Source organism: Myxine glutinosa, chromosome 12 (genome assembly GCF_964187855.1).
Source record: "Myxine glutinosa chromosome 12, kmMyxGlut1.1, whole genome shotgun sequence".
NCBI lineage: Eukaryota > Metazoa > Chordata > Myxini > Myxiniformes > Myxinidae > Myxine > Myxine glutinosa.
In genome coordinates this window covers 48,797,290-48,824,962 of record NC_136272.1, presented here as the reverse complement: position 1 = coordinate 48,824,962, position 27,673 = coordinate 48,797,290, and the positions used below count along the sequence as shown (strand labels likewise).

Below are 27,673 nucleotides of genomic sequence, written 5' to 3'. Positions count from 1 at the left end.
ATTGGCATCGGAAAGGTTATCCTGTCCTTATTTCATTTAAATACTGTAACCTTGAGCAATCCACAGATATTCAGATATTTGCAGTCACTCCAGTCCCTGACAATCCAGAACTCCTTCGAAGTGTCCGGGTGCCTATGAGGGTCAAGAGTTTCTACAAGGTCAACAACGTTAGACGGTTTCGTCATGACCGTCCCTTCTACAAGGGCAGCCGGGACAAGGAAAACGAGTTCAAGGTGAGAATTTGTGTTTTCCTGCTTTTGTTTAAGCAAAAGCTATTTGGTTATTTATTTATAACCAAATGGCTTTAATGCCAAATGTATTTAAGGCCAAAGCCTGGTGTTGGCTTTATGGATAAGGTGGCTTCCTTGAGATCGTAGGGTCCTGAGTTCAAACCCCTGTCAAATCCGTTGAATTAACACCAGGTGGGTTGGCTCAGCCTGTCATCTTTCGAGGATGGCAAAATAAGTACCAGCTTACTGGGATGAATGAGCCTTTTGTGTGTCCTGCGTCTGAGTGGTGACCCGTCCAGGATTGTGCCCAATAGCCAATAAACTGCTTCGGCAACCCGATGCATCTGAAGATGCAAAGGAGTGGTCCTCCTCTTTATTTAATGCCAGCTTGCTGCAGAGGCATGACCCGCAAACACAATGTGAAACTGCTTAATCCTTGTTTATTTCCAATTCAACCACTGACTCTCCTAATCCAAACAATTGCCTCACATTCATCAGAAGAATGACCACCATTACAGTTGGTTTGTTAAAGTGCTGATGATTTTTTTTTTGTATACTTCGTATACGCTTGTATAAGAGCTAACACAAAGAACATCTACTAAGGGGAGTGGGAGACAAGAGGAGGTGAGAGAAGGAAGCACAACAACAGTAGAGATCAGGGACATCGGGACATCTGTGGAAGGGAGAGGGCTGGGGCGGGATACACGGGATAAACAAGATGGACATTACAGGAACTTTTCGGAAAAAAAAGAATTTGTAAAAGGTAGATTTGGGGTGGATTAGGAGGGAAGAAAAGATCAAGGTTTTTGGATGGTGGAAGATAAGAGATGGTGATGAACGGCTGTTTTAAAGGCCTGGACGGTGGAGTGGGATTGAAGAGAGTGAGGGAGTTTGTTCCAGAGGTAGAGAAAAGAGGAATGAAGGAGTGAAGGTGAGCAGAGAGTCTTGATTGTGGCAGTTTCACCACAACAGGGTTGCTGGCAGATCTTGTGCGACCTGTCGGAATATTTGGGGGACAGAGCACAGAGAGAGCTGGGGGAGCTAGGCCAGAGAGGCGTCGATAAAAGACGGAAAGACCACCAACCTGCCTGCGGTGAGAAAGTGAAAGGCCCTCAGAATTAGCTTCATCGTGGGAGATTCCAATGATTCTAAAAGCTTTGGTTTCAACAGCATGAAGCTGAGCTAGGTGTGAGGCAGGAGCACCAGCCCAGAGGTGAGAGCATTATTCCATCAAGCTGCGGATGAAAGCTTTGTATGTGGTGTGGAGCTCAGAAGTGCGCAGAAAGGACTTCACACGGCGGAGCATGCCCAGTCCATGACTGGCTTTGGAGGCCAGCTTGGAAATGTGGTTTTCCCAGGGAAGATCATGGCAGATGGTGAGACTTATTTCCGAGAAATACCAATCACTGATGTATCAAACGCAGAGATTATTTCCAAATCTCAAACAGATAAAAGCCTTTGCTACATGTGAGGAAAACAAATTTTAGCTTTGGCATTCAATTTTCAAGTAAGTAATTTGGCATTAAAGTTGAAAATATTACACTCGACTTGGTTTGGTGGAGGGTCCAAATCAAAACGACAACAAGCTCACATGGGCATCATTTACACCAAGACTTGCAAAGAAGAGGCGCAGGCCGAATGGTGCGGAACAAAAGGCAGAAGAGCACTGCGACCCCTTTTACCAACCCAACTGAAATATATTAGGAAAACGTTAACACGTTCAGACAACTGTGCTGCACGGCATTGGAAAATTTAATCTGGGATGAATTTCCAGCCATTTGAGGGAAAAGTGGGATTCGAGTCCGTCTCCCTTACACTCAAGGGATGCACTTAGAAATACACTGAAAAATCGACTGGCGATTCAATATGTGTTTATATTTGTTTATTTCATTGATAAAATGATGTGAAATGAATGAAAGATGTGATAACGATCTGGTCTGACTTCCGGTTTTCGTAGTTTTACTTAACCCCACGCCCCCCCCCCCCCCTTTAACATGAGTAATTTCCACAAGCTCTATTATTTCGATCAAATGTAATTAGTCAGGTTCACTATGTTTTTTCGTTCAAATTCATGGTAGATTAGCAAATCTATACATTTTTGGAAACGTTATTACATGGAAAATCTGAAAATCAATGTTTACATTTGCCAATTCCGACCAATTCGATTCGACCAATTCGACCAATCGACCAATTCCATTCGACCAATTCGACCATTCGACCAATCGCTTCGATCGACCATTCGACCATTCGACCAATTCGATCGATTCGATTCGATTCGATTCATCGAATTCGATTCGATCGACCATTCGACCAATTCGATTTGCCAATCAATTTGACCGACCTTTGCTTGTGTGAAACGGACTGTGAAAACGATGCGGACTATATTGTCGGATACGACACACAGGACAGTGATGACGAACTCGAAATGGCATATTCTGTAATCGTGTATGTTTGATGCCATTGACTGCCTGTGTATATTTTGTCATTGACTGCCTGTGTAGATGTGAAGTTATACTGACTGCATGTGTATATATGATTTTGCTGACTGCCTGTGTATGTTTGGTGATATGAATTATTGTGACACATTTTGATGTTATTAACTGCCTGTACAAAATGATAACATGTATTTGATTATGCAACTTATCGCGAATATAAAGACAGTATTTTGCAATTCAAAACCTTTGATTCGTGTCTTACCATTCCCCATAGCACTAATTTGATACTTTCATTCGATTCCTTGTCCCTGAAAATATAGGTTTAGTATATTTTAAAAAGTTTTTAGGGTAATTAGAGGCAGAAATAGAACAAAATATGTATTTTACAGTGGCCATTTTGAAAATCCAAAATTGCCGCCATACAGGTATCTCTCCAAATGTAAACATTGATTTTTAGTTTCCTTATGCTATAACCTTTCCAAAAATGTATAGGTTTGCTATTCTACCATGATTTTGAACGAAATATAATTTATTGACATAGTGAACCTGACTAAATGTTGCGACGTTATTTTCTGTTGAGACTTGTGCAGCATTTATATCGCAACAAATACTGTCGATACCTATTTCGCTTCGGCAGAAGCGTCTCCTTCCTGAGAGTTTCCTTCTGTATCCACTTTTTGCACCCCATGTGTCCCTTCCTACCCCTCATTCTGCCCCACGTCCCTTATTTCTCCAAGTCTCTTTGTATTTTATTCCTCGTCCAACCCTGTTGTAAGTGTGTTCCCTCCCCCTCACTCTTTGCTGTTCCTTTTTCCTGTTACGTCCTGATCCATTCCATGTTCTCGCTCCTCCACGAGCCTCGACTTTGTATTACAAAAACTTCATTGAACTGAAATGTGTAGATCTGCATCTCTTTTATTAGCTTTGCAATTAGTTTTGCAATCACTTGTGTGTGTGTGTGTGTGTGTGTGTGTGTGTGTGTGTGTGTGTGTGTGTGTGTGTGTGTGTGTGTGTGTGTGTGTGTGTGTGTGTGTGTGTGTGTGTGTGTGTGTGTTTCTGGGCCGTAACATTTTTACCATTTGAGAAATTGTCATCAAATTTTCACCAAAGTTTTATTATGATAAAATGGAAAAGGCAAATTAATAATAAGGTCAAAAGGTGAAATGTTACCATCACCTAAAATCATAAATTTTTATCCAATTGATCTGAAATTTCAATTGACCATTTGAGTTTTGTCATCAAATTTTCACCAAAGCTTTATTATAATACGAAGGCAAAATAATAATTTTGTCAAAAGCTCAAAGGTCAGCGTCACCTAAAATTGTCAATTTTCATCCAATTGACCTGAAATTTAAATTTACCATTTGAGTTTTGTCATCAAATTTTCAAAACAAGCTTTATTATGATAATACGGAGAAGGCAAAATAATAATTTGGTCAAAAGGTCAAACGTTACCATCACCTAAAATCATCAATTTTTATCCGATTGATCTAAATTTCAATTGACCATTTGAATTTTGTCATCAAATTTTCACTAAAGCTTTATTATGATAACTAGTGAGGTACCTGTGCTAAGCAAGGGTGGGAGGCCAGAAGCAAACAGACAATGCAGAAACGACAAATGCTAAAGCATGAAACCAATACATTCCACATTCCTGTAGCACCTTCCGTCACACGTCAGACATGGACAGCAAGTTCGTGAAGGACTTCCATTAAAAACGTACCCGTTCGCAAACAAACAGGTACGTTTGTTCCATACCCAGTCAATGGCGAATCTGCATATGGCGATCTTCGAATTTCACATTTAGAAAGCAGAAACCATCACTGCATTTCATCATTCACTTGAACTCGATATCTCTTTTTTCATTCCAAACACATAACTCCAATCAAAAATTAAATAGCATTAATAAAAAAATTAACTTTTACCAATATTCATGACATAAGCAAATATTTAAATCCTGATGTGAAGTCTGTACGGTTGGGTGAATACAATTACGAATTCAAAATCGTAATTGTATTCACTCAATTCCAATCATCAATTGATACTTTAACAAAATACTGTTTTAAATGACGGTTGTATTGGGATATTATCAAACCAGCTCATCGCCGTAATCTGTCCACTTCTGCATTCGCGGCAGGTTCATAATTCCCATAAAAATCTAAACAGTATTTGTAGAATTTCAATAAAAGCCACATCACTGTTCATATCGGTAAATATTATTCCATAGTGTTTGGAAAAACTGGAAAATTGGAAAAATTGGAAAAACAATATAGCCTATTTTACTCCAGGGGGTCCCAGGATTATCCACCCAAAATATCATTGCGATCGGTTCAGCTGTTTTTGCGGTACCTGGGAACGGACAGACAGACGGACATTTGGTGAATTATAGTAAGATATGGAGAAGGCAAAATAATAATTTTGTCAAAAGCTCAAAGGTCAGCATCACCTAAAATCATCAATTTCTATCCAATTGATCTGAAATTTCAATTGACCATTTCAGTTTTGTCATCAAATTTTCAAGAAACCTTTATTATGATAATACGGAGAAGGCAAAATAATAATTTAGTCAAAAGGTCAAAGGTCACCATCACCTAAAATCATCAATTTTTATCCAATTGATCTGAAATTTCAATTTACCATTTGAATTTTGTTATCAAATTTTCACCAAAGCTTTATTATGATAATACGGAGAAGACAAATGAAAAATTTTGGCAAAAAGTCAAAAGGTCAAAGGTCACCGTCACCTAAAATCATCAATTTTCATCTGAATCACCTGAAATTGAAAGAATTTTCATGTAGAGTCACTGAATCGGTTCACTAATCAAAATCTAGAAGCTGATTATCTTTTTTTTAGACCAAACGCTCAAAGGTTAGGGCTGCATAAAATCAGCAATTTTCATTTTTTTTCAAACAGTTTTCGTCATGTTCAGCATACGGAAGAAGAGGAAGCAGTAGAAGTAGAAGAATTAGACCTCTGAATACAAATGGATGTGCTTTGCATTTTACACATGGCTTTGTGCATTTTTAGATGCTTTCTATGCTTATTTTTATTCATTATGTCCTTTAGCACCACCACTCCTCCACCCATCCCACTTAACAACAGCAGCTTAATGTTTAAGTTAAAGGACCTGACTGTGTTTGCAGAATCTGTGGGTCGAGAGAACAACACTTATCCTGAAATACTCCTTACCTGGAATATCCAGATGGTTCGAGGTTGAAAAGAGAGAAGTGGTAAGATTCGTGCATCAACCTTTACACATCTCTACAATATTGTTTCATATCCCTGTATTACTTCACCTATCTGATATAACATTTCCTATATACAGAAAAGTTCAGTTCTTTTGATGAGAATTTCCAAACATGAGAATGTCCAGGGTATGCCACAGAACTATGACGGTTTTATTTTCTATCACAACTTTAAAGGTGTCATCGTGTGGGCCACGCCATGTAGAAGCGGATGAACAGGTAAAGTGATATCGTTAACAATTGAAGCAGATTTTGTGGTTTGGATGTGGGATCTCCAGGTAGAGGTGAGCCCACTGGAGAATGCTATTGAAGCTGTGGACAACAAGAACATGGAACTGAGATCTCTTATTGCACAGCATCAGGAACAACGAGCGTATAACATCAACCCACTAAGCATGTGTCTCAATGGAGTTATTGATGCGGCCGTCAATGGCGGTATAGCACGCTACCAGGAGGTGAGATCTTTGGGAGGTTGAGACAACATGCGTACATAGTTAAGGACATTTAGTTTGCATACAGTAGTACTGTTGCTTTTTGTGGCATTGTGATTTTGTCTTTGCTTTGTTTCTACCTCCCCAGGCATTTTTTGATAAAGAATATCACAGTCAGCATCCCAATGATTCAGGAAAGATCATGAAGCTCAAGGAGTTGATGCTGGAGCAGGTAAAGTAATTGCTGATTTTGATTACCTTTGTCATGGCTCATATAATGCATTTATATTACAGCATTAGATTACAGAAAATATTGATTATTGAATATTTTACCTAAAAAGGCAAAAAAAGCAAAACACACACTTGACCCAAAGAACATATTACATGGTCATGTTAAGTCCTTTAAGGCTTACCAAAGCGATGGAGGCACATTTGCTCTGAAGCCAAAATGCACGGTCGGTCATACAATTACACACTTACAGTCTGGAGTGAAGAATCCTAGTGAAGGAAGGTCTGGAGTGGAGCCCTGGTGTTGGGCAAGCGGCTAGGATGAGGGCTTAGGATCCTAGGATCCTGGGTTCGAATCCCGGTCAATCGCTGAATTAACGCCAGGGGGGTTGACTCAGCCTGTCATCCTTCCGAGGTCGGCAAATTGAGTACCAGTTCACTGGTAATTCCCTGTTTGTCGTAAAAAGGCGACAAAGAGGGTTGGCGTCAGGTAGGGCATCCGGCCGTAAAACATTGCTTCAAAAAGGGGACCAAAAAAACAACAACAACCACGGTCCCCGAAAAAGGCCAACCCCCGCTTTGCGGGGAAAAATGGCCTCTAAAGGTGGTTATTTTTTTATAGTCTGGAGTGAAGATGAAAACGCATCGTCATGCAAGAAGCTGATGTTTTTGCCAGGTTTGGTTGGTACATATGCAGTATCTTGACAATATGGTGACTGTGTACTTTGAGCTGCCTAGTCTGTGGGTTCGCTTCTCGGCCCAGCTATAAATTGTCAGATCGGTGAATCACATGCGTGCTGTTGAATCATAAAGGGATTCATTGGATAGATGTTTAGCCTCAGGACCTCTTCGCCAGCACCGTTCGTTGGTGGATGTTAAAGATCCCGTGGTTTCCTTCACAAAGAGTAGGTGAGTCATCGCCAGCACCCTGAACGATTTGTAAACTTCAGTCTTGACCGAAAGGGAACAATCAGTGGGATGGTCAGGCCCCTTGAGATTGATGCGACCAGTGGGCTTAAGTCAAAATTCACCTCTTTATATGCATTCACTACAACATGACGATGTTGGAACATTTTGGTGCTCATCCCCACTTGCACTCGGGGCATTTCAAAGTCAACCACTACGTGTGAACTGGTGCTACCTGGAGGCCAGAACCCATACAGCAAGCAGATGACACCTCTACTAAATGTCATTAAGCGCACCAGTTGGATTTTTTTTGACAATCTTGCAATGAAAGGTTAATTTCTCAGTTGCCAGACACATTTAAATCAATATCGTTGAGGTTAAAGCCTAATTTTAAACCCAAATCGTTCAGTCATGTATGACCTCCTAGATACCAGTTGAGTTTCTTAATACGAGCTAGAAATGGAAGAAAACCAACATGTGTCTCCATTAGGAATTCCTTTCGCACTTATGTTTTGTGAGATATTTGGTGAGCAATTCGTTAACCTTTTAATGTGCCTTTTCTATGAATCATGGCAAATTTTTTGCTGCACTCGACAGAATCATGGCCAAATCATAGCCATGGCCTATAATTTTTCAGGCCAGAATTCCATCAGACGAGGGGGCGGAATGGTTGGAACGTCCACTCTGAGTCTGGGAGATCGACGGTCTGAACCAAACCCTGCCGAGTCGTGACGAAGACTTTAAAAATGGCACGTGCTGTTTCCTCGATCGATGCTGATGGTTTGTTAAAGGATATACCACGGAAAAATCCCTTGAGTTGAAATCCTTGGAGAATAGGCAATTCTTCCACAATTGCCCCGCTGCGCGTGGGGAGAAAAGTGACATCAGAAAGATGATTTTGCAGTTTGCAACAGTGCTCTGGGAAGCAGCAATACTTATGCCAGGCTCAGTGGCTGTTTTTGTACAAAGTCAAGTGTGTGTGTGTGTGTGTGTGTGTGTGTGTGTGTGTGTGTGTGTGTGTGTGTGTGTGTGTGTGTGTGTGTGTGTGTGTGTGTGTGTACACGCACGTACGTACATACAACACAAAAACGTGATCTTTTATGACCATCAGCCATGATCTTTCTTGATCAAACCACACCTCTAATTTGGCCTCCAAAGCCAGTCGCTGATTGGGCATCTTCCGAAGTGCAAACTGCAAACCTTCCTTGGCACACCTGAACTCATCCACATACAATGCCTTAATGCACAGCTTGATGTAGTACTGTTCTCCCCTTTGGGCTGGCACCCCTGCCTCACGCCTTCCTCAGCTTGACATCATGGAAACGAAGGCCTTTAAGATCAATGGAATCTCAGTTGATGAAGCTTGAGTCTATGGGCCTATCAATTTCACATCACAGACAGGTCGGTGGTCTCTCTGTCTTCGCCTGATCCGTTTTGTTCTTGCACCCTCTGCTGGTGAAACTCCCAAAATTTAGAATCACTGCTCTCCTCCACTCATTCCTTCCGTTTCTCTCCCGGCTGTGGAATGAACTTCCACATTCTCTTCAATGTCATTCTTCCCTCCAGATTTGCAAGACAGCTGTTCACCACCATCCCAGATTCTTGTTTTGTCCCTCAACCGTACTGTTGTGTTTCCCCCTCTGCTTATGCATTTCGCTTTGTCTGTTGTGTCTCGATCCGTTCTATGTTCTCACTCATTCAAGAGCCTCGACTCTATATAAAAATAAAAAAATCGAGGTGTTCAGCCTTCCCAGAGCAGAATCAGCTGTGGTGCCATGTGAAGTGAGGGACGGGATGGAGGAGGAGCATACTCCAGAGGCACCACCAGGTGTTTGAGGAGAGAGACAAGTTTGAGTTCAGCCTTAGGTTGGCCAGATGCTGTTTTCTGGTTCTCCTGAGAGTGGATACACACAATTGTTCCGGGCTTTACGGAATGATCTTAGGTTGTCCTCGGTCAGACGTTCCTTCCAGGAAGACAAGGCACATTGTTTCAAGACAACTGATTCACTGCAGGATTCGGTGTACCATGGGCGAGAGGATGAGGTTAACTTTAGACAAGATGGGATGAATCTCTTCATAAGAGAAGGCAGAATTGCTGCTGCTGAAGTAGTTTCCTGGCACGAGTTCTGCTGTGTAGTTTGCCTTTGCCTTCCAAGTAGTTAGGGCAGCAATTTGTAATTTGATCAGGATGCTGCTGATATCTTTGCCTACTGCTTTGCGAAGGAAACCATCCGATCTTTAACCGCTACCATCTAATGCTGGCAGGTGGGTCGCCCAGTTTAACGTCCATCTGAGGGACGGCGCACACATTGATCTGTCCCCCTACCTGCAAAACTCCACGATGACAGTTTATGGCTGATTCGAGATTCAAAAGCATGCTCGACAGCTGATAGGTGAGTGTGCGTACCACAAGGCCATCCTGCCAGCCCACTTTCTTTTGTACAAATACAGAAACTCACTTTGTGGTGGTTACTACGATTTGTTTATTCTTCTAGTTTCCTTTTGGAAGAATATATAAATCTAAGTTTATATATTATTTATTGCCATAATCTATCTTGATATAAATATATATTATGCTCATCAAAATCCTCATAGAACACCTTACCCCACGCAGTCTTGAAAAACAAGGACACTGGTGGGTTCTGTGAGTGGCAAATTTGATTGGCCGTGATGACGTACAATGCCATAATATTTTTGTCCGAGCACTGCCAAACGGAATGTTTGTGAAAGTGTCAACAAGGTGATTTGTGTTCAACAGTGTTCAAGTATATATTTGAATTAAGATAAAATAAAGATTTTAAAGCTTGTAAAAAAAATTCAGAAGTTTACCGCCGTTGCTTCAGTGTCTCTTACACCACCTTATTTAACACGTTACATTAGTTATTCGTGCCCGTTGCATGTGTCCTTTTTGACGTCTCTAAAAACAGAAAGTTTCCTGTTTGGAATGATTTCCAATCTTGTTTAACTGCTAGACAGACAGAAAGTAACAAAATTATCTCACTCCTCTCTGCCCATGTGTGATCAGGACGAATTTCGAGCCAAAGTTCTGTTAAACTACAGGTTTGTTTTCCGATTAGTTTTCAAAATATAACATTCAATTGAAATCCTCGATCATAAACGGACAATTTGTAGACAGACACAGACAAAGACAAAGTGAAATAATTGCTTAACCTAGACATGTGCCTCGTGTGCGTGGTAAATATCGACTCTGTTTGACTTTACTGTTTCCCATTGGATACTCTGGAGGATTGCATCGACTGTATGGGGGATCTTGAAGCCAAGATTATCAAAATAATGGATGTCATCAATTCGCAACTTTGATCACGGTATGATAACCGCCATGGGAAGCAAGGAGCTGATGTTTTGGGCGTTACCCCTTCGTAATTGTACACCGCTCCTTTACTATGCCATCTGCAGGTGCTGCATGACGTCATCGCCGGGCACCAAAGGAGGCCCAGCGATGATGCACGCTGAAAGGGAGTACTGTACTCAGTTTTCACTCCGTTTGTTTCTTTCTTGTTTTCTTGTTTGTTTGTCCGGGCAATATCTCCATCCTTTGAGCTCGGAAGCTGAAATTTGGGCACAATCGTGAGCAAGTACTTTGGCAAAATGGTATTTTTCTATTTTTTTATTAATCAATGAATTGATTAATTATTTAATTATTATCTTTTTATTAATCACTTATTTATTTTATTTCTCATCTGGGCATTATCTCAGGCACCTTTTGAGCTAGGAAACAGATATTTGGGCATGACAATCACCAAGTGATTTGGCTGTAAAGGGTATTTATGATTTATTGATTAATCAATTTATCAATTAACTATTTATTGATTAACCAATTAATCAATTATTTATTTAATTTCTCGATAAATTAATGAATTAGTTCATTTTCAAAAAGTTACAGCTTTGGATGAAACACTGGTGGTTTAGGTATGCTATTACCATCCAATTGATTAAGAAATTAATTATTTTACCATTATTATTTATTCATTTTAAGTACGCAATGTATCAATCAATTTATTGCACACACCTCCCTTCCAATACCATCTCTATGGCAATGTCTCTCGCTGGAGGATATGTTATTCATTTATTTGGCATGTTGGCGGTGTACATTGAATGTATTTGTACTTGTTTATATTCAAGTGGAAGCTCATTGAGAAACTAAATGGTGGTATTTGGGTTTGGGGTTGGGGTAATGAATTTTATTTTTTCTGTTAAAAGTAGAGCAGGATTCTCCTTGATGCATGCAGATGTTATACATTTGCTTTGACATTTGGTGTAGGTCGTTATCGTGTTCACTCGTGTTTCGGGTCAAAGATGATATCACCCTTCGGCGGTGGCCCAATGTTATTCTGTTCAATGTTCACAGGAAATGTGGTTGCTTCTTACAGTGTCTGGTTGCTGTTAAAATATATCTTGGGTTCTGGGTGCTGCAGGAATGTGTTTGTGCTTATATGTTTGCTGTCTCTGTTTTTTATGTAAATTCGAGCTTTCTCGTTAATTTTATTATCCAAAAAACCCACCCAGCAATTTATACTCATGTTATTCACTTTATATACTGCACAGTGGATTACAGAAAACAGAAGATATGAGTATATTTTATCTTTAGGTTTTCCTATTGTTCATTTCTCAACTCTGTGTTATCCCTTGGATTATATAATTTAAAAACCTCAACATCCAGACATGCATTATTGATGTGTTGCCAGCCAACCAGAGATTCAAACCGGGTGGCATGCTTTTTGTATATTTTATCAATCTTGTATATTTACATTCTGGGTGTCTGTGACAAAAGTCCTTGGTATGCGGAGGCATGGGTGAATGGGAGTTGAGTGCTCAAGTTTGTTTGGTGTCAGGCTGGATTGCTGAGAGCGATTATTTGAAGTAGAGCAATCACATCTCCACATATTTGCCCTAGATATATAAGTGATTCATTCACAGGACCTCTCTGGTTCTGTTTTGTTGTTTTCTAATAAAACACACATACACCTCAATGCCACATGGCATGTCTGTGAAATAAATGGCAGTTTCTCTTCTTGCGTAAAAATGACTTCCCCGTCCCCTCCACTCACCTTAATCATTCATGTTGTGATGTCAGATGAAAAAAAAACTGTGTTCTAAACTCCTTTGCATCAGAATGTAACTACCTCCGCAACCGAAGGTGGACGAAAGTTATGTTTTCACCCCTGTTTGTCTGTCTGTGAGCAGGATATCTCAAAAAGTTATGGACAGATTCGGACGAGCCTTGGTGGACAGGTTGGGTGTGTGATGAGGACAATTTTTTTTTAGATTTTGGTGAAGATCTGGATCCAGGTCTGGATACGAGAATTTCTAAAGTGATTCTTCACCATTGACAGTTAGGGCAAAAACGATATATAGCACGATATCTCAAGAAGTTGTGGTTGGATTATGACAAAACTATGTGGATGAGTTGGTTAGGCAACAAGAACAATCCGATTCGATTTGGGTACAGGTCCAGATGCACCTCCGGCCTATCAGTGGGATACAAATGTAAACTGTGCAGCCTGACGGAGGTATGTGCACTTCACCGAGTGCCATTCTAGTTCCCGAATGAATCTTTGGGTGTACGTTCCCTTTAATGTTCAAGTCTGAATGATGCAGAGTAACGTTTTAAAATTAACTTACGAAGAAGTTATCGACTGGACACGTTTTTTTCATTGGTTTTTTTAATGTGAACATTTCTTTGGTAGAAGCTGCCTGTGTGTGCCCCGGCTTAGAATAGGTACACCGAATCCCTGCGTGCCATAAGAGGCGACCTAAAGGGTTGGTGTCAGGAAGGGCATCCAGCGATAAAAACATTGCCTCAAAAAGGGAACCATGATGATTGTCATGGGGCCTGCAAGGCTAACCCCCGCTCTAGCAGGAAGAATGGCCTTAAAAAGGAAAAAGATTTTCTTTGGTAGAAGCTGTGGTTTTTGTTTTTGGTAGAAGAAGCTTTTTGATAATTTGAATGTGCTGATTTCAAAAATGGTTGTTACCTGTCTGATTTTTTAAGTTATTTGGCCACTATAAAAAAAATAAGATGGTCAAAACATAATTTTGGCTATAATTGTGTCTTTTTTTTCTCACAAACTTGCTAGTTTTTCAGTCTTTCAGAAGAAACTAAGACATCAGTGCACAAGAAGCATGTGCTGCTCGGTCGCTTGGTGCTGTGCATCATATGGAAAATTGTAATTGTAGAAATTTGAGGCTCAAATGGGCTATCCCAGATTACCAGCATAAGCTCATTCCACATCTTGAGGGTCTCCACACAATCATGTGTTTCCTGAAGGCTATTGGAAAGCACATAGGTGGATCAGGACTGGCAGAAGCATAGAAAGTGGCATTCTTGGTCCCAATACAACTGAGCAATTCTTGAATGGAAAGGCATCCAAAAAGTCCATGTGAGCCCACAGGATCAGTCTGCAAGCACTGCATAGACTATTGACGCCAAGTCTTCTGACATTCTGTCAACAATCTGATGCAGGATTGCATAATGATATAGCAAATGCCTCAAACAACCCTGATGGTATTGAGGCTCTAACAGCGCTAATAAAAAGCCCAATATTTCAAGAGTTGCTGGATGCGTTCACAATGGAAAACGGAGAGAGTAATGTAAACTTCACTTTCTCGTGAAACTACATGGAGATGCTTTCCGTACTTCTTATGTTCATGCTTGCCCAACGTCATGGACTTTGGGATCTTCATCTATACAGTTTCAGCTGCATGCTTCCCTCTTTTCATAGGTACGACTGTTACAACTCTGGCAGATGGGGCTCTATCTATCTAGCAGAGATGCAACAACTCCCAGAAGAAGTGTTACTTAAGTTCCAGCAGGGGAACGTTGTTGTCGAAAGATAATCTCAGAAGTTCAACCAGGTAGACCCTGATCATGGTCAGGAGTGGTTGAATGGTACATAGTCTGGTCTGTTAGGGGAAAAATTGTGCAGATTTGTCTACAAGCATGACATTTGGCACACTTGTAGTTTTTGACATGCTGAATTCAAATCTGCCGGGAGCCAAAGCCAATTCTCAATGGGAGCGCCATATTTGACACTTCAAAATGGCCGCCACTCAAAAACTGACTTTTCCGTTACTAGCCAACCAAAAGTCACATAATTACAATTAAAAGCACTTTTCTAGGGTTTTGGACCTCACTGATTCTAAATGTGATGTCTGTTTGACAGTAGCCTGGACAGGAAATTTTACATTTTTTTTAATTTTTATGTTTGACAATTTTTTTAAATTTTGATTTTTTTATTTAAATTTTAATTTTTTTTTAAATTTCAGGTGCCTGTCGTTCTGCTGTGGGAATAGAAGAATAGAATAGAAGAATATAGAATAGAAGTCCTAGCTGTACTGGTGGTGGATGGCAAGGATGGATGCCATCAACTGGGAGCTTTGCTGTGTCTGCCAAGAAGAAAAGGATGAACGGTTGCAGACGCCAACGGAAGAGGGCCTTGCTTCAATTGAGAAAGATCTGAATGGTTTTAAAGCCATTGGTGTCATGCCTTCTTGTTTGAAAGTGTCATGGGCTCAGCTTGATGAGGGCCAGGGCATTGCTAAGACGCTTCAGACACACAATGCCAAATATCACAAAGTTTGCAGAACCTACTGCAGTAACTCTCGCCTGAGAAGGTTCACTGAAAAAGAGGATTCTAGTGACCAAAACTCACCTAAGAAACTACGGTCCCGTTTTGCAGTGTCTTCTGCTCCTCAGAAGTCTCCTTGTTGCATAATATGTGAGGGACAGGACCAAAAGAATCTACGTAAAGTTGAAACATTTAATGTAGACACAAACTTAAAGACCTGGGCTCAGAGCACCAACAATTTCAATCTTCTGGGCAAACTGATTGCCCACGCAGCTGATGCCCACGCTGGTGACACCTACTATCATGTACAGTGTTACTTGCACCTGAGAGACTCAGCTCATGCTGAGGATCGCAGATCATCTGCAGGTCCTCCTGCCCCTCACTTCAATTCAGTTGCCATTGCGCAAATTGTTGCTTTAGTCGAGGACTCTGACTCAGTCTTCAAACTGTCTGCTTTGCGACAGTTATATAGAACACTTGTGGAGCAACAGGGAATTCCCTGTTCTGATACCAGGGAACCACATGCCACACGGTTCAAGGAGTATCTTCTGAAGCTGCTTCCTGAGTCGACAGAGTTCTCCCAGGGCAAGGAAGTCTATATCTCTAGCAACCAGAACGTTGGAGATCTAATAGCTGAAGCCCATAAGTCCCAGATAGGTCAGGATGATGCTTTGTTGTTGATGCGAGCAGCAGTAATACTTAGGAAATGCTGTCTCCAGAGGCAAGAACCATTTACTGGTTCTTTTGCCTCTGATTCCCTGACATCTCCCATCCCTGGACAGCTGAGAAGCTTCCTCAACATCCTGCTCCAGGGCCCCTCAATCTTGCGTGAACAGAGCAATGAGGAGTTGCAGGCACAGGTACAAGGCAGGGCAAGAGTTGCAAGCGCCATTGCCCAGCAGATTATTTATAATACCTGCAGTGGTTCACATCATGCCACAAAGTCCAGCAACATCCGTCACAACAAAGAACATGAGACCCCTTTCCCTTTGTACCAGGGCCTCAAGCTGCATGGTGAGGGTAGGCGGAAGAAAGAGATCAATAATGCCAATGCCTTTGGGGTTTCTGTGTCTTACAGTCGTGTCTTGGAGATCAGGCGATCCATGGCACGAGCACACGTCAAACAGTTTGTCCAGGATGGAGTTGTGCTGCCCACAAACATCCGTAGTGGGGTCTTCGTGACCTTTGATGTAGACAGCTTGGATAGCAGCAACCAAGGTAACTTCTCCCATGATGAGTTCCATGGGACAGCAATCAGTGTGACAAACCACCTGTCTTGGGACAACCAAGGAGTACAGCGACCCTCTATCGAGCTGGATCCTACAGACACTACTGTACCACAACTTCCTGAATCCTACACAGTGGTTCAGCCAGCTGAATTCTCAAGCAATGATTTGCATGTACCATGTACTCCAGATCTCAATTCTCGGCCATCTCATAATCTGCTACATGGAGCCAAATTCAAGGATGAGTCCTGGATGGCACATGTGTCCACAGTGCTGAAACAGGACACATTGCCAGAAGGTGAAGTCATCACCTGGTCAGGCTACAACTCCCGATTCATGAGTGATGACTCTGTGAAGCCTAAGGCATTGATAGGGGTTCTACCTCTGTTCCCTGACAAAGCAGCCACACCTTCTATGATGAAACATGCAATGCATCTCACAATGCAAGGCACAGAGGCCCTCAACCCTGGTCAAACTCCTGTGCTTGGTGGTGACCAGCCTCTGTATGCCATCGCTAAGCAGCTGCAGTGGTCATTCCCTGACACAATGGGGGAAGATAAGCTGGTCCTGATGATGGGTGCTCTACACATAGAGGACAAAATGCACCAGATGATTGGTAAGTTGCTGCAGGACTCTGGGTGGAGCAACATTCTTACTCAGGCCCAGGTCCTCACATCTGGCCGTGCTCAGTCTGTGCTTCATGACCATCATATAAAGTGCACTCGCTATGCTCACCAGGTCTCTGTCATGGGTCTGTATCTCCTCAGACAGAAGTCATACTCCAATTACTGCTCTGGTGTTGAGGGACCACCTGAGTCTCTAGAGATCTGGGCTCAAAGGTCCAGAACTCACAATCCCATGTTCATGAAATAAAATAATTAAAAAAAAATTTAAATAAAAAAATCAAAATTTAAAAAATTGTCAAACATAAAAAAAAAAAAATGTAAAATTTCCTGTCAAGGCTACTGTCCAACAGACATCAGATTTAGAATCAGTGAGGTCCAAAACCCTAGAAAAGTGCTTTTAATTGTAATTATGTGACTTTTGGTTGGCTAGTAACGGAAAAGTCAGTTTTTGAGTGGCGGCCATTTATTTTGAAGTGTCAAATATGGCGCTCCCATTGAGAATTGGCTTTGGCTCCCGGCAGATTTGAATTCAGCAGGTCACAAACTACAAGTGTGCCAAGTTTCATGCTTGTAGACAAATTTGCACAATCCCCCCTTAAAATCCCCCTAACAGACCAGACTAACAGGAAAAATGGGAGGAAGCATATTGGGGACAACTAAGACAACCTCTACACTCAGCAGGTGGGCTCTATCCTACAATTTCCGATCAAACATATCTGCAGACGCCCATGCGCTGTTCCAGATGTGCCCTGAAGACAGCCACACACAATCAGGCTAAGCCACGGAGACAGAAACGTGACCAAAAAGATTCATTGTTATCTACATTGCAGCAGCTCAATGTCTTCTTACCTGAGGTTCATCCCACCTCTCTTTACACCATTGCTACCAAGGATCTTGCCAGTGATGCAATTCAGGATTCCCTTTTGAATGCCAAATAATTTGGAAAGCAATGTTGAAACATTCATTGAAGAGAGACTGGTAGTAAAGAATGGAGAATCCCCCACAGTCCCGTTTCATGCGACAATACCAAGGAAGAATACTCCAACTTTTGAACATTTGTACGAAGTAGTGAGAGACAGAACAGATTAAGGAAAAAAATAACAGTCTGGAAAGCTTATAAAAGTGTTATGCAACATCTTATCATTGCATATGAAGTTGGTCGAAAGGTGTACTTGCAACATGTGTTGAAGCATGAGCTGATGAAGGTGCCAATACCACTAGCAGAGATAAATGGATCCTCGAGAACTGACACTAAATCTGTCGTGGCAGACATACTCACAGCAGACAATGATTGTCCTCAAACCCATGAAATCTGAGGTGTGTCGCCGTGTCTATAGTAAAAGATGGACAGGCCCTAGTTGTTGCCCTTGGGAAGCCCACTGGACAAATACATTTGGCGACCTTGCAGATATATTCACAACATAATGTAAGTGTTGCATGCTAATCCATCAGTCAGGAGAATAGATGTTGTTTTTTTTTACAGATATCGGGAGGAATCCATCAAGACTGGTACCAGAAAGCGACGCACTATGAACACTCGACCGATTTGGCGTGTCATTGTAGGGCGTGACGTTCCCCTTCCCATTAGCTGCCCAAACTTTATAGTCTTTCCCAAGAACAAGGCTGACTTGGCATGCTGTTCCATCAGAACAGCTTATAGCAAAGGTCCTTCCTGATCGGGAGATTGTTGGTGCAGGGGGATTTGCTGATGAACGAGAAGTGAAGGCATCACATATGTCCACTGATCTATTACTTCTTGCTGTGTCACACGAAGAGCGTGACACACAACTAGTTATGTGTAGCTTGAACAACAACTTCAGCAATGTTGTCGTATCTGGGATACCATATTCTACTATTGGTGTCACATGATCCTCATTCCTCATGTCAGAATGTATGGATGAAGTCAGGCACAGCAAAGAAACCAAATTATATTCCCATAAAGGCCATTGTTGACCAGCTGCATCCTGGGGCTGCAGTATCACTGGTGCCTTCCCATGCACTGACAGGATGTGACACCACATCTTTCATATGCAATCACACAAAGTGCTCTGCCTGGAAGGTGTTCATCAATCACCAAGTCCTTCTTGTTGGCTTAGGTGATGGACAACTCACAGAAGAGAATATTGAAGCAGCGGAGAAATTTGTATGTAGGATGTACAAGTTGGAACATATTGGCTCTGTAGACATGCCACGCTGCACCATGTTTTTCAAAGCATGAAAACCAGAGGTCATGCCACCGACGAACAATGCCCTGCGGTTTCGCATTATGCGAGTACATTACAAAACCATGGTTTGGAAGCAAGCTCACCGCCCAGATCCAGATCTGCCTAAACCAGAGAGGTTCCATCACCAGGGAGAGATGGGAGCACCAGGGAGAGAAACAACAACTCATCCTAATGACACTAGCTGAAATTCCTGAAGCCTACCAGGAAGTCATCTCCTGCTCTTGTCTCTCTGGATGCAGAAATCTCCGCTACAGCTGGAGGAAGACCTTCAGAATTGCCTTGTGTTGCCAATAAATGTTCATCTGAATGTTAAAACATGAGCAAACATTGTTGTCTCCGGTGAAATTATATGCCCAAACTATGTTTTTGTGCTTTTCTATTACGTTTATTAGGAAGCTAAAAATGAAAACAGAAAGTTTGGTAACAAGCAGATTAGTAACTAGTATGTCCCAAATGCCTAGAATATGTTTGTTACCAACTTCTTCAAAAAAATGCCTCTTGCTTTTTTTCCGTAAGACATTTCCAAAAGTGCATCCATTCTATTATGCAATTACATCTTTCTTTTCTGTTGTTTAATTGAATGAAATGAATGAATGATCGTTTTGAGGCCATTTTTCCCCGCTAGAGCGGGGGTTTGCCTCAAACAGGGAACCATGATTGTCATGGGGCCCGCAAGGCTATGTTTTTATGGCCGGATGCCCTTCCTGACGCCAACCCTTGGTTGCCTCTTACGATGCGCAGGGATACGGTGTACCTATTCTAAACCGGGGTACACACCGTTTTGTTTAATTGTTCAAACTAAATGTCCTTTGGCTGTTATTCTCGTCCCTCTCCTCTTTATTGGAATGCATCATCAGTTGGACGTTCTTGCCTTGGGTCTAAGCCTCCATGAACGCATCGTACACCCTGAGATGCGACCACTGCATCGCAAGTTACTGGAGCAGTTCCACATGCTGCGCGTCGCCCTGCTAGGCCAGGTACGCACTACACACTTGCATTTGCTCCATTTTTGCAATGATGTGTTTGTGCCTGATCGAGGGTTATACATATCGAGATTAACACAACAATATTGTGTTGAAATTGAAAGCTGTTATTGGTTCCAACTATTCAAAGATAGCCATTACCCATAATCTATTGGGAAAATGCATTCCAGAGGTATGCATTCCAGATCAGAGATGACAATTGCAGTGGGAGAAGTTGGAGTCAGGTGGATGAATAGGTTGTTGAATATATGTATGACTCTTACATCTCAGGTGTTTCATTGGTCCTAGGATGTCTGAGGAGTTCAGTGTGAACATCGGTTTAAGGCAGGGAGGCGCTCTCAGCCCACTTAGGTTTTTCATGGTGATGGAGCTGGTAAGCAGGAAGGTGAACATGAGGGGTAGTATGGGGTGGATGTTGTATGCAGACGATCTGACTGGTGTGGTGGAGAGTAGGTGGGAGATGCGGCAAGTACTGGGGTTGTGGAAGGAGGCATTTGGGAAGCATGGGCTGAAAACGAGTATGGAGAAGATGGAGAAGATGGAGGTGATGTGGGTTGGGCAGCAGAGGAAATAATTGAATATTAGGTTAGAGGGGAAAGAGATGAGACAGGGAAATAGATTTGAGTATCTGGATGGAACAGTGACCAGGGATGGTAATTCGGAGGGCAGATGTGCGGAGGAGGATTCAAGGGGTGCGAATGCATGGTTGAGGGAGTAATGGCACACAGAAAGATATCAAGGAGATTGAAAAGCAATGTCTGATGTCTTGTGTTCCGCCGGCCTATCTTTACGGTCTAGAGATGGTGGCAATAGCAGAGAGACTCCAACAGAGGCTACAGATTTGCGAGAACAACTGGGTCAGGAGGATTTCCTGAGTGAAGACGGTGGATAGAAGGAGAATGTATTAACTGAGGGGGGAGATTGGTGTGCAAATGAACTTGACAGGAAGATTGGTGAAATTTTGGCTGAGATTGACACTTGTTGCGGATGGGAATAGAGAGAATGGCAAAGAGAACAGATAGGTTGAGGGAACAAGGTAGGAGGAAAAGAGGTAGACTGCGGTTGAGATGGGGGGATTGTGTGAGGAGGGATATCAGCAAGATGGGGGTTGTTGGAGAGTGGAGAGAGTTGGCTGAAGACAGAGGGAAGTGGAGGAGTATCGTGGTCAAGGCAGGACAGAAGCTTGGTACCATTGGACCTCACCTTTTATAAAGGGAAGAGGGAGAGGAGGAGAAGGTATGGTTAACGCTGCGACATGTAGATGATCATAATAAGTTACAGGAGGAAGAAGGATTTTGAATAATAGTTTGAATTACTCAGAAGAATGCAAGGAGAGTTGAAAGATGCACAGGGGTCTGCCTGTTTTACCTGATCAACCAGGTAGGTGAGCCACAATAATGTAAAAAATGCATGAAAATAAAATTCTCAATTGTCAATATCTTGGTCACAGAACATTTTGAACGCCCCACAGTTGATGGGCCATAATTTGTGCTAATTGTTAATGTTTGATGTATGTGTCACCTCATCTGTTTCCTTTAATTTTGATTTTCCTTTAATTTTGAACATTTCCATTGATGGTTGATGATTCACAAAGCAAGGAAATGTGTAAAGTTTCACGCTTAAGTAATCTAATAAAGTATATGGATGTTCAGTCAAATGAATGGATGAAACCCATAGCTTATTTACACCATGACAGTGTCAATGTGTATAATCTATAAATGGTTACTCACATTCCACTTATGTTGACATTTCTATAATCTTTGTGATAAAATAGTTCATATTAATTTATGCGCGTACATGAATCCGTGGAAAGTCAGCTCACTTAGTTTATTATAATTTAATAATACTAGAAATGCCCACTCCCCATGGGAGCATCTGAAGGGGTGGGTAGACATTTTAAAGTTGGAGGTGGCCATCCCAACTGAATATAACGCTTCCATGCATCTTTCAACTATTTTATTGTACTCTTCACACATTTTTGATGTAATATAGCTTGGGTGCCAAGATTTATCATGAGATTCCCATGGGAGTTGTTGATGTAATTTATTCCTTGTTTTGTTGGTGTTGGCTGGTGTTGGTGGCCTGGTGTTGGCTTAGCGGTTAGGGTGCTGGCTTGGGATCCTGGGTTCGAATCCCGGTCGATCGCTGAATTAACACCAGGGGGGTTGACTCAGCCTGTCATCCTTCCGAGGTCGGCAAATTGAGTACCAGCTTGCTGGGATGAATGATCACGGTGTGTACCCCGGTTTAGAATAGGTACACCGTATCCCTGCGCATCGTAAGAGCATGACCAAGGGTTGGCGTCAGGAAGGGCATCCGGCCATAACAACATTGCCTCAAACAGGGAACCATGATTGTCATGGGGCCCGCAAGGCTAACCCCTGCTCTAGCGGGGAAAAATGGCCTTAAAACGATCATTCATTCATTCATTCATTCATTCATTCATGCATATTGGTCTTTAAATTCAACAACACATTATTTTTGAGGTCAACATTGGCCAAAAGGTTAACATAGGCCAAAGGTTAACAACTTAGGTGAAAAAAAAAATCCTCAACATTCATCTTATTGACTTGAAATTTGAAGAGGACTTGCATATTAGGTCACCGAATTCAATTGCCAATACTTTTGAGGTCAAAATTTCAAAAGGTCAACAACTTAAGTTAAATTTTTGAAATCCTCAATCTTCAGTTGATTAACTTGAAATTTGAACAGTATTTGCATATCATGTCATTTAATGTATATCAGACATTGCATATCATGTCTTCATATAGTTCAAACAACTATTGTACACCACTCCTTTCCTATTCCATTTCCAGGCACTGCATGACGTCATCGCTGGGCACCGAAGGGGCCCGGTGATGGTGCGCGCTGAAAGGGGGTACTCAGTTTTCACTCCGGTTTCTTTCTTTCTTTCTTTCTTGTTTGTTTGGCCAGGCGATATCTCAGCCATCCTTTGAGCTAGGAAGCTGAAATTTTGGCACAATAGTGAGCACATGCTTTGACAAATACAATATTTTTTGTTTTTTTGATTAATCAATTAATTGATTAATAACTTAATTATTATCGATTTACTAAGTATTTATTTATTTCCTTTCTCATATGGGTAATATCTCAGGAGCCTTTTGAGTTAGGAAACTGATATTTGGACATGACAATGACCAAGTGAATTGGCTGTAAAGGGTGTTTTTGATTTTTTTTATTAATCAATTAATCGATTAATTGTTTGATTGATGATTTAATTTTTTTTTTTAAGTTACAGATTCGGATGTAACTGTGGTGGTTTAGGTATTCTATTAGCCAACTGATTAATAATTTAATTACTTCACGATTATTATTATTTTTTAATTATGCAATTAATCAATCCATTATTGTACACCTCTCCCTCCCAATACCGTCTCCATATGCTGCACGGTGATGCTACGCTATTTATTTATTTAGCATGGGGGTGGTGTACTTTGAATGTATCTGTACTTGTTTATTTGGATTTCGCAAGTATCGTGTTATGCACGACATCTTTCTTGTTTGTTTGTTTGTCTGTGAGCAGGATATCTCAAAAAGTTGAAGACGGATTCTATCGAAATTTGGTGGATAGGTTGGATGTGTAACCACCGTTTAGAGGCCATTTTTCCCCGCAAAGCGGGGGTTGGCCTTTTCGGGGACCGTGGTAGTTGTTGTTTTTTGGTCCCCTTTTTGAAGCAATGTTTTACGGCCGGATGCCCTTCCTGACGCCAACCCTTTTTGCCGCCTTCAACGACAAACAGGGAATTACCAGTGAACTGGTACTCAATTAGCCGACCTCGGAAGGATGACAGGCTGAGTCAACCCCCCTGGCATTAATTCGGCGATCGACCGAGATTCGAACCCAGGATCGTAGGATCCTAAGCCGGCACCCTAGCCGCACCTAGTAGGTTGGATGTGTGACACAGACAAATTGATTATATTTTAGTGATGATCTGAATCCGGATCCAAATATGATAACTTTTCAAAGTGATTCTTCACCGTTGAGGGTTGGGGCCAAAAACGATATATAACATGATATTTCAAAAAGTTTTGGATGAGCAATGACAAAAAAATTTGGATGAGTTGGTTAGGTGGCAAGATCAAGCTGATTAGATTTTGGTTCAGGTCCAAATCCAGATCCGGCCTATCATTGGGATCCAAAACAAACTGTTCAGCCTGGTGGAGGTTTGCGCTCTACCATGTGGTGTTCTAGTTTAACATGTAGCCTATGTCTGTTGTATGTTTGCATCATTGCTGGAAGTATGGCTGTGCCGCTGATGCAGTGTCCCTGTTTCCACTAAGCTGGCACTCATTTTGCCGACCTCTGAAGGACGTCGGGCTAAGTCAACCCACCTGGTGGTATTTAACGGCATGACAGGGTAGGAGGAAAAGAGGTAGGTAGAAAAGAGGTCGTAGAACTCAAGACCTTAAGATATTTCAAGCCAGCCACCTTAAACATTAAACCCACACCAGGTGTCATACAGAGATACTTTACTATTATGATACTCGTTACAGTACTGTAAACCGTTGGTACTTGTAATATTCTCTCCCACTTAGAGCGGCACAACGCAATACACATTTACAAAAATAATTTGCATTTCCCCTCACACTCCATCCAGAACCCCCATGACTTTGCTCTTTTTCAATGCCTAAAACGTTTTCCTGGCACAACCCTAGTACAACCACCAAATTTCAACTCATTTCCTCCAGCAGTTTAGGAATGCATATAACTTAAACACACACACACACACACACACACACACACACACACACACACACACACACACACACACACACACACACACACACCCTGAATTACACATCGGATGATAATTAATTTTTTTTTGTTTGCAGGAGTCTGCAGCACTTGGCCGAATCAGCCCTGCTTTTCCCTCTACCTTCGCTGCATCAATGTCCTTCAATACAAGCATCACTAATCTATATAACAGGCAAAGGTGAGTGCAGCGTTGCATCGTACACAAAAGGATGTCGGTATGAAATCTGGAACTTGCATGTATCCTTTAGCGGTACTTTTTTTTATGGTTGACTCGTAGTGATGTCGATGTCGTTCGTTTTAGCTGCAATATTATTTCACATAACACTTCTGATTTACGTTTTGCTGCTGTTTGATTTTATAATAGTGAAGCCATTTTTATTTGCACTGATTCAAAGAGATCGAAGTTGGGAGGTTCAATAAGGAATGTCTTGAGTTGTTGTGTGCACCTGGCGCTTAAGGAAAAGAGGAGAATAAAATGAATTTAACAACTTATTGATTTATTTAAAAATTAGATTGGATTTACTTACCATGGATTATATGAAGATTAGTTTAGGCTTAGGAATGAAGTACAGGTTGTCCACAAAGTCTTGTTGTGGTTTAAAAAATATTTCAACCAAACTAAAAGATACGATGAAGTGGTGTTTTGCATTTTGTCACATTATTAGTGTCACATTACAGACAGATTTAGCCTATTTAATACATACTGTATAGAATAGTGTCAAATTCCAAAATAATCATATTTCTTAACAGTAAAGAAAAAAATTTGGGGAGCAATCGAGGTAGACAAGCCTTGCTGCACACCAATCTGTTGCCTATACACCGCCCGGATTAAAAATTTTGGCTGATTGAAATTTTTAAAATTTTCCCGAAGGTTAGAATTCATTTCAAGCAACTTTTTCTTGATTTTTTTTTTCTCTGAGCAGCGTTTCCGTATTTCAGGTTGGTACAGACAGATGGCATTACCTTATTACCCTGCGCTCGCGAAGCGAAAGCGGGGTTAAGCAATTCAGTTGCGTATGTGTGCCGTGTGCCGTGTCTGCATTTTAAAAATTCATTTTCTCATTCATTTTTGCTGGTAATTATGACGTCATAGGTCACGTGGTACGGACGCCATCTTGGAAAAACGTTACACCTCTACATCTCCCAAACCACTTAATGGAAAAAATTGAAACATGGTTCATTGCCAAGTACACCCCATGGGGAATAAGATATGTTAATGATGATTTCACAGGTGCCTCCATTATGATGTCATAATTCGACAAGTACAACGCTTGATCTGATCAGTATGAAAAAAAAAATCCTCTGCAATTGTTAGTCCGATGAACACGAAATTTTCAGAATATGAGCGGCTCCTCCTGTAGAATTGTTCTAATGATAATTATGATGTCATTGGCCATGTGGTACAGGCGCCATCTTGGAAAAATCGAAAAAAGTTGCACCTCTATATCTCCGAAACCACTCCATGGAAAAAATTGAAATATGGCTCAATGTCAAACACTCCCGTTGGGGAATAAGATATGCTAATGATGATGTCATCAGTACCGTAATAATGACGTCATAATTCGGCAAGTACAACGCTTGATTCGATCAGTATGAATAATTTTTAAATCTGCAATTCTTGGACCGATTGACAAAATTTTCACCATAGGGAGTGCCTCCTCCTGTAGAATATTTTAATGATAATTATGACGTCATAGTTCAGCGGTAAAAGCGCCATCTTGCCAAAACCGAAAAACTTTGCCCCTCTATATCTCCGACCCTGCTCCCATGGAAAACATTGAAACATGGCTCATTGTCAAGTACTCCCCATGGGGAATAAGATATGTTAATGATGACGTCATTGGTGCCTTCATTATGACGTCATAAATTGACAGGGACAATGCTTAGTCTGATCATTTTAAACTTTATTGAGTGTGATCTACGCAACAATTATATTAGAGAATATAAATTTATGTCACGTGGTCTGGCAGCCATATTGGATCAAAGAAAAAAAAACCTTCAAAAACAAAAGAGTTCACTCACACCAAGTTGACTGCGCAGGGTAAGTATGCTATGAATACCATATATTTACATATATAGATGAGGAATCATGACTGATCTCAAACAATGAAGTTACATTTTCCTATTAGATTGTGTTTTTGCCCATATCTGTGAAGTTTTTTCTCTCAGTTAGGCTTATAGTTGTATCCTCGTAGCACAGGCCATTTTCTGATGCATCAGACATGTATGGTAGTTTTATGGTCTAGTTTCCTGAATAACCTCAGGGCAGTACCTGGTTTGGTGGATTTTGTTGTCATGAGTTAAAGTGCACCTCTGCCATATTGCTGGCTGATCCCTGCATCCGTGTGTTGGAAAACAGACCTCTTCTCGAGTTGTGACCGATAATTATGGACCAAATGGGAATTTTATGTACCTGCATCATTAGTGCAATTTAAGAAGTGTATGTTTGACTTGTTTAGGCTAACCCCCGCTCTAGCAGGGAACATGGCCTTAAAATGCATGTTGTGTGTGTGTTGTATGTTTGACTTGTTTGCCAAAGCTTTAAATAAAAGGTTTTATTTCATTTTCGGAGCTCTTAATCTGAAGGCTGGGCTATTTTGATCAGCGACACGTCAGCAACAGATGAGCTGTAAATGGTGAATTGGCGGTGGTTTGGAAGTTAACTCGAACTTTGATTGGATTGGGGGGGTGCATTCTGCACCCCACCCCAGCTAGGGTTAAGCCCTCATCTCATTATGACTTTCTCACAGGAAAAAGACATCTGGGGGAAA

The 27,673-nt window shown here is 41.4% G+C and overlaps 1 protein-coding gene across 1 annotated transcript in view; it reads left to right on the top strand.

Annotated features, from left to right (window-relative positions):
- The window catches only part of LOC137437234 (dedicator of cytokinesis protein 3-like), a 317,733-nt gene extending 290,453 nt beyond the window's left edge, over nucleotides 1-27,280 (top strand). The window contains exons 45-51 of the mRNA XM_078766260.1: nucleotides 67-233; nucleotides 5,810-5,896; nucleotides 6,190-6,366; nucleotides 6,491-6,574; nucleotides 20,000-20,119; nucleotides 24,980-25,080; nucleotides 27,262-27,280. Of these exons, the coding sequence (XP_078622386.1) occupies nucleotides 67-233; nucleotides 5,810-5,896; nucleotides 6,190-6,366; nucleotides 6,491-6,574; nucleotides 20,000-20,119; nucleotides 24,980-25,080; nucleotides 27,262-27,280 (755 nt within the window). The remainder of the gene's footprint in view (nucleotides 1-66; nucleotides 234-5,809; nucleotides 5,897-6,189; nucleotides 6,367-6,490; nucleotides 6,575-19,999; nucleotides 20,120-24,979; nucleotides 25,081-27,261) is intronic.
- The last annotated feature ends 393 nt before the right edge of the window (nucleotides 27,281-27,673 follow it).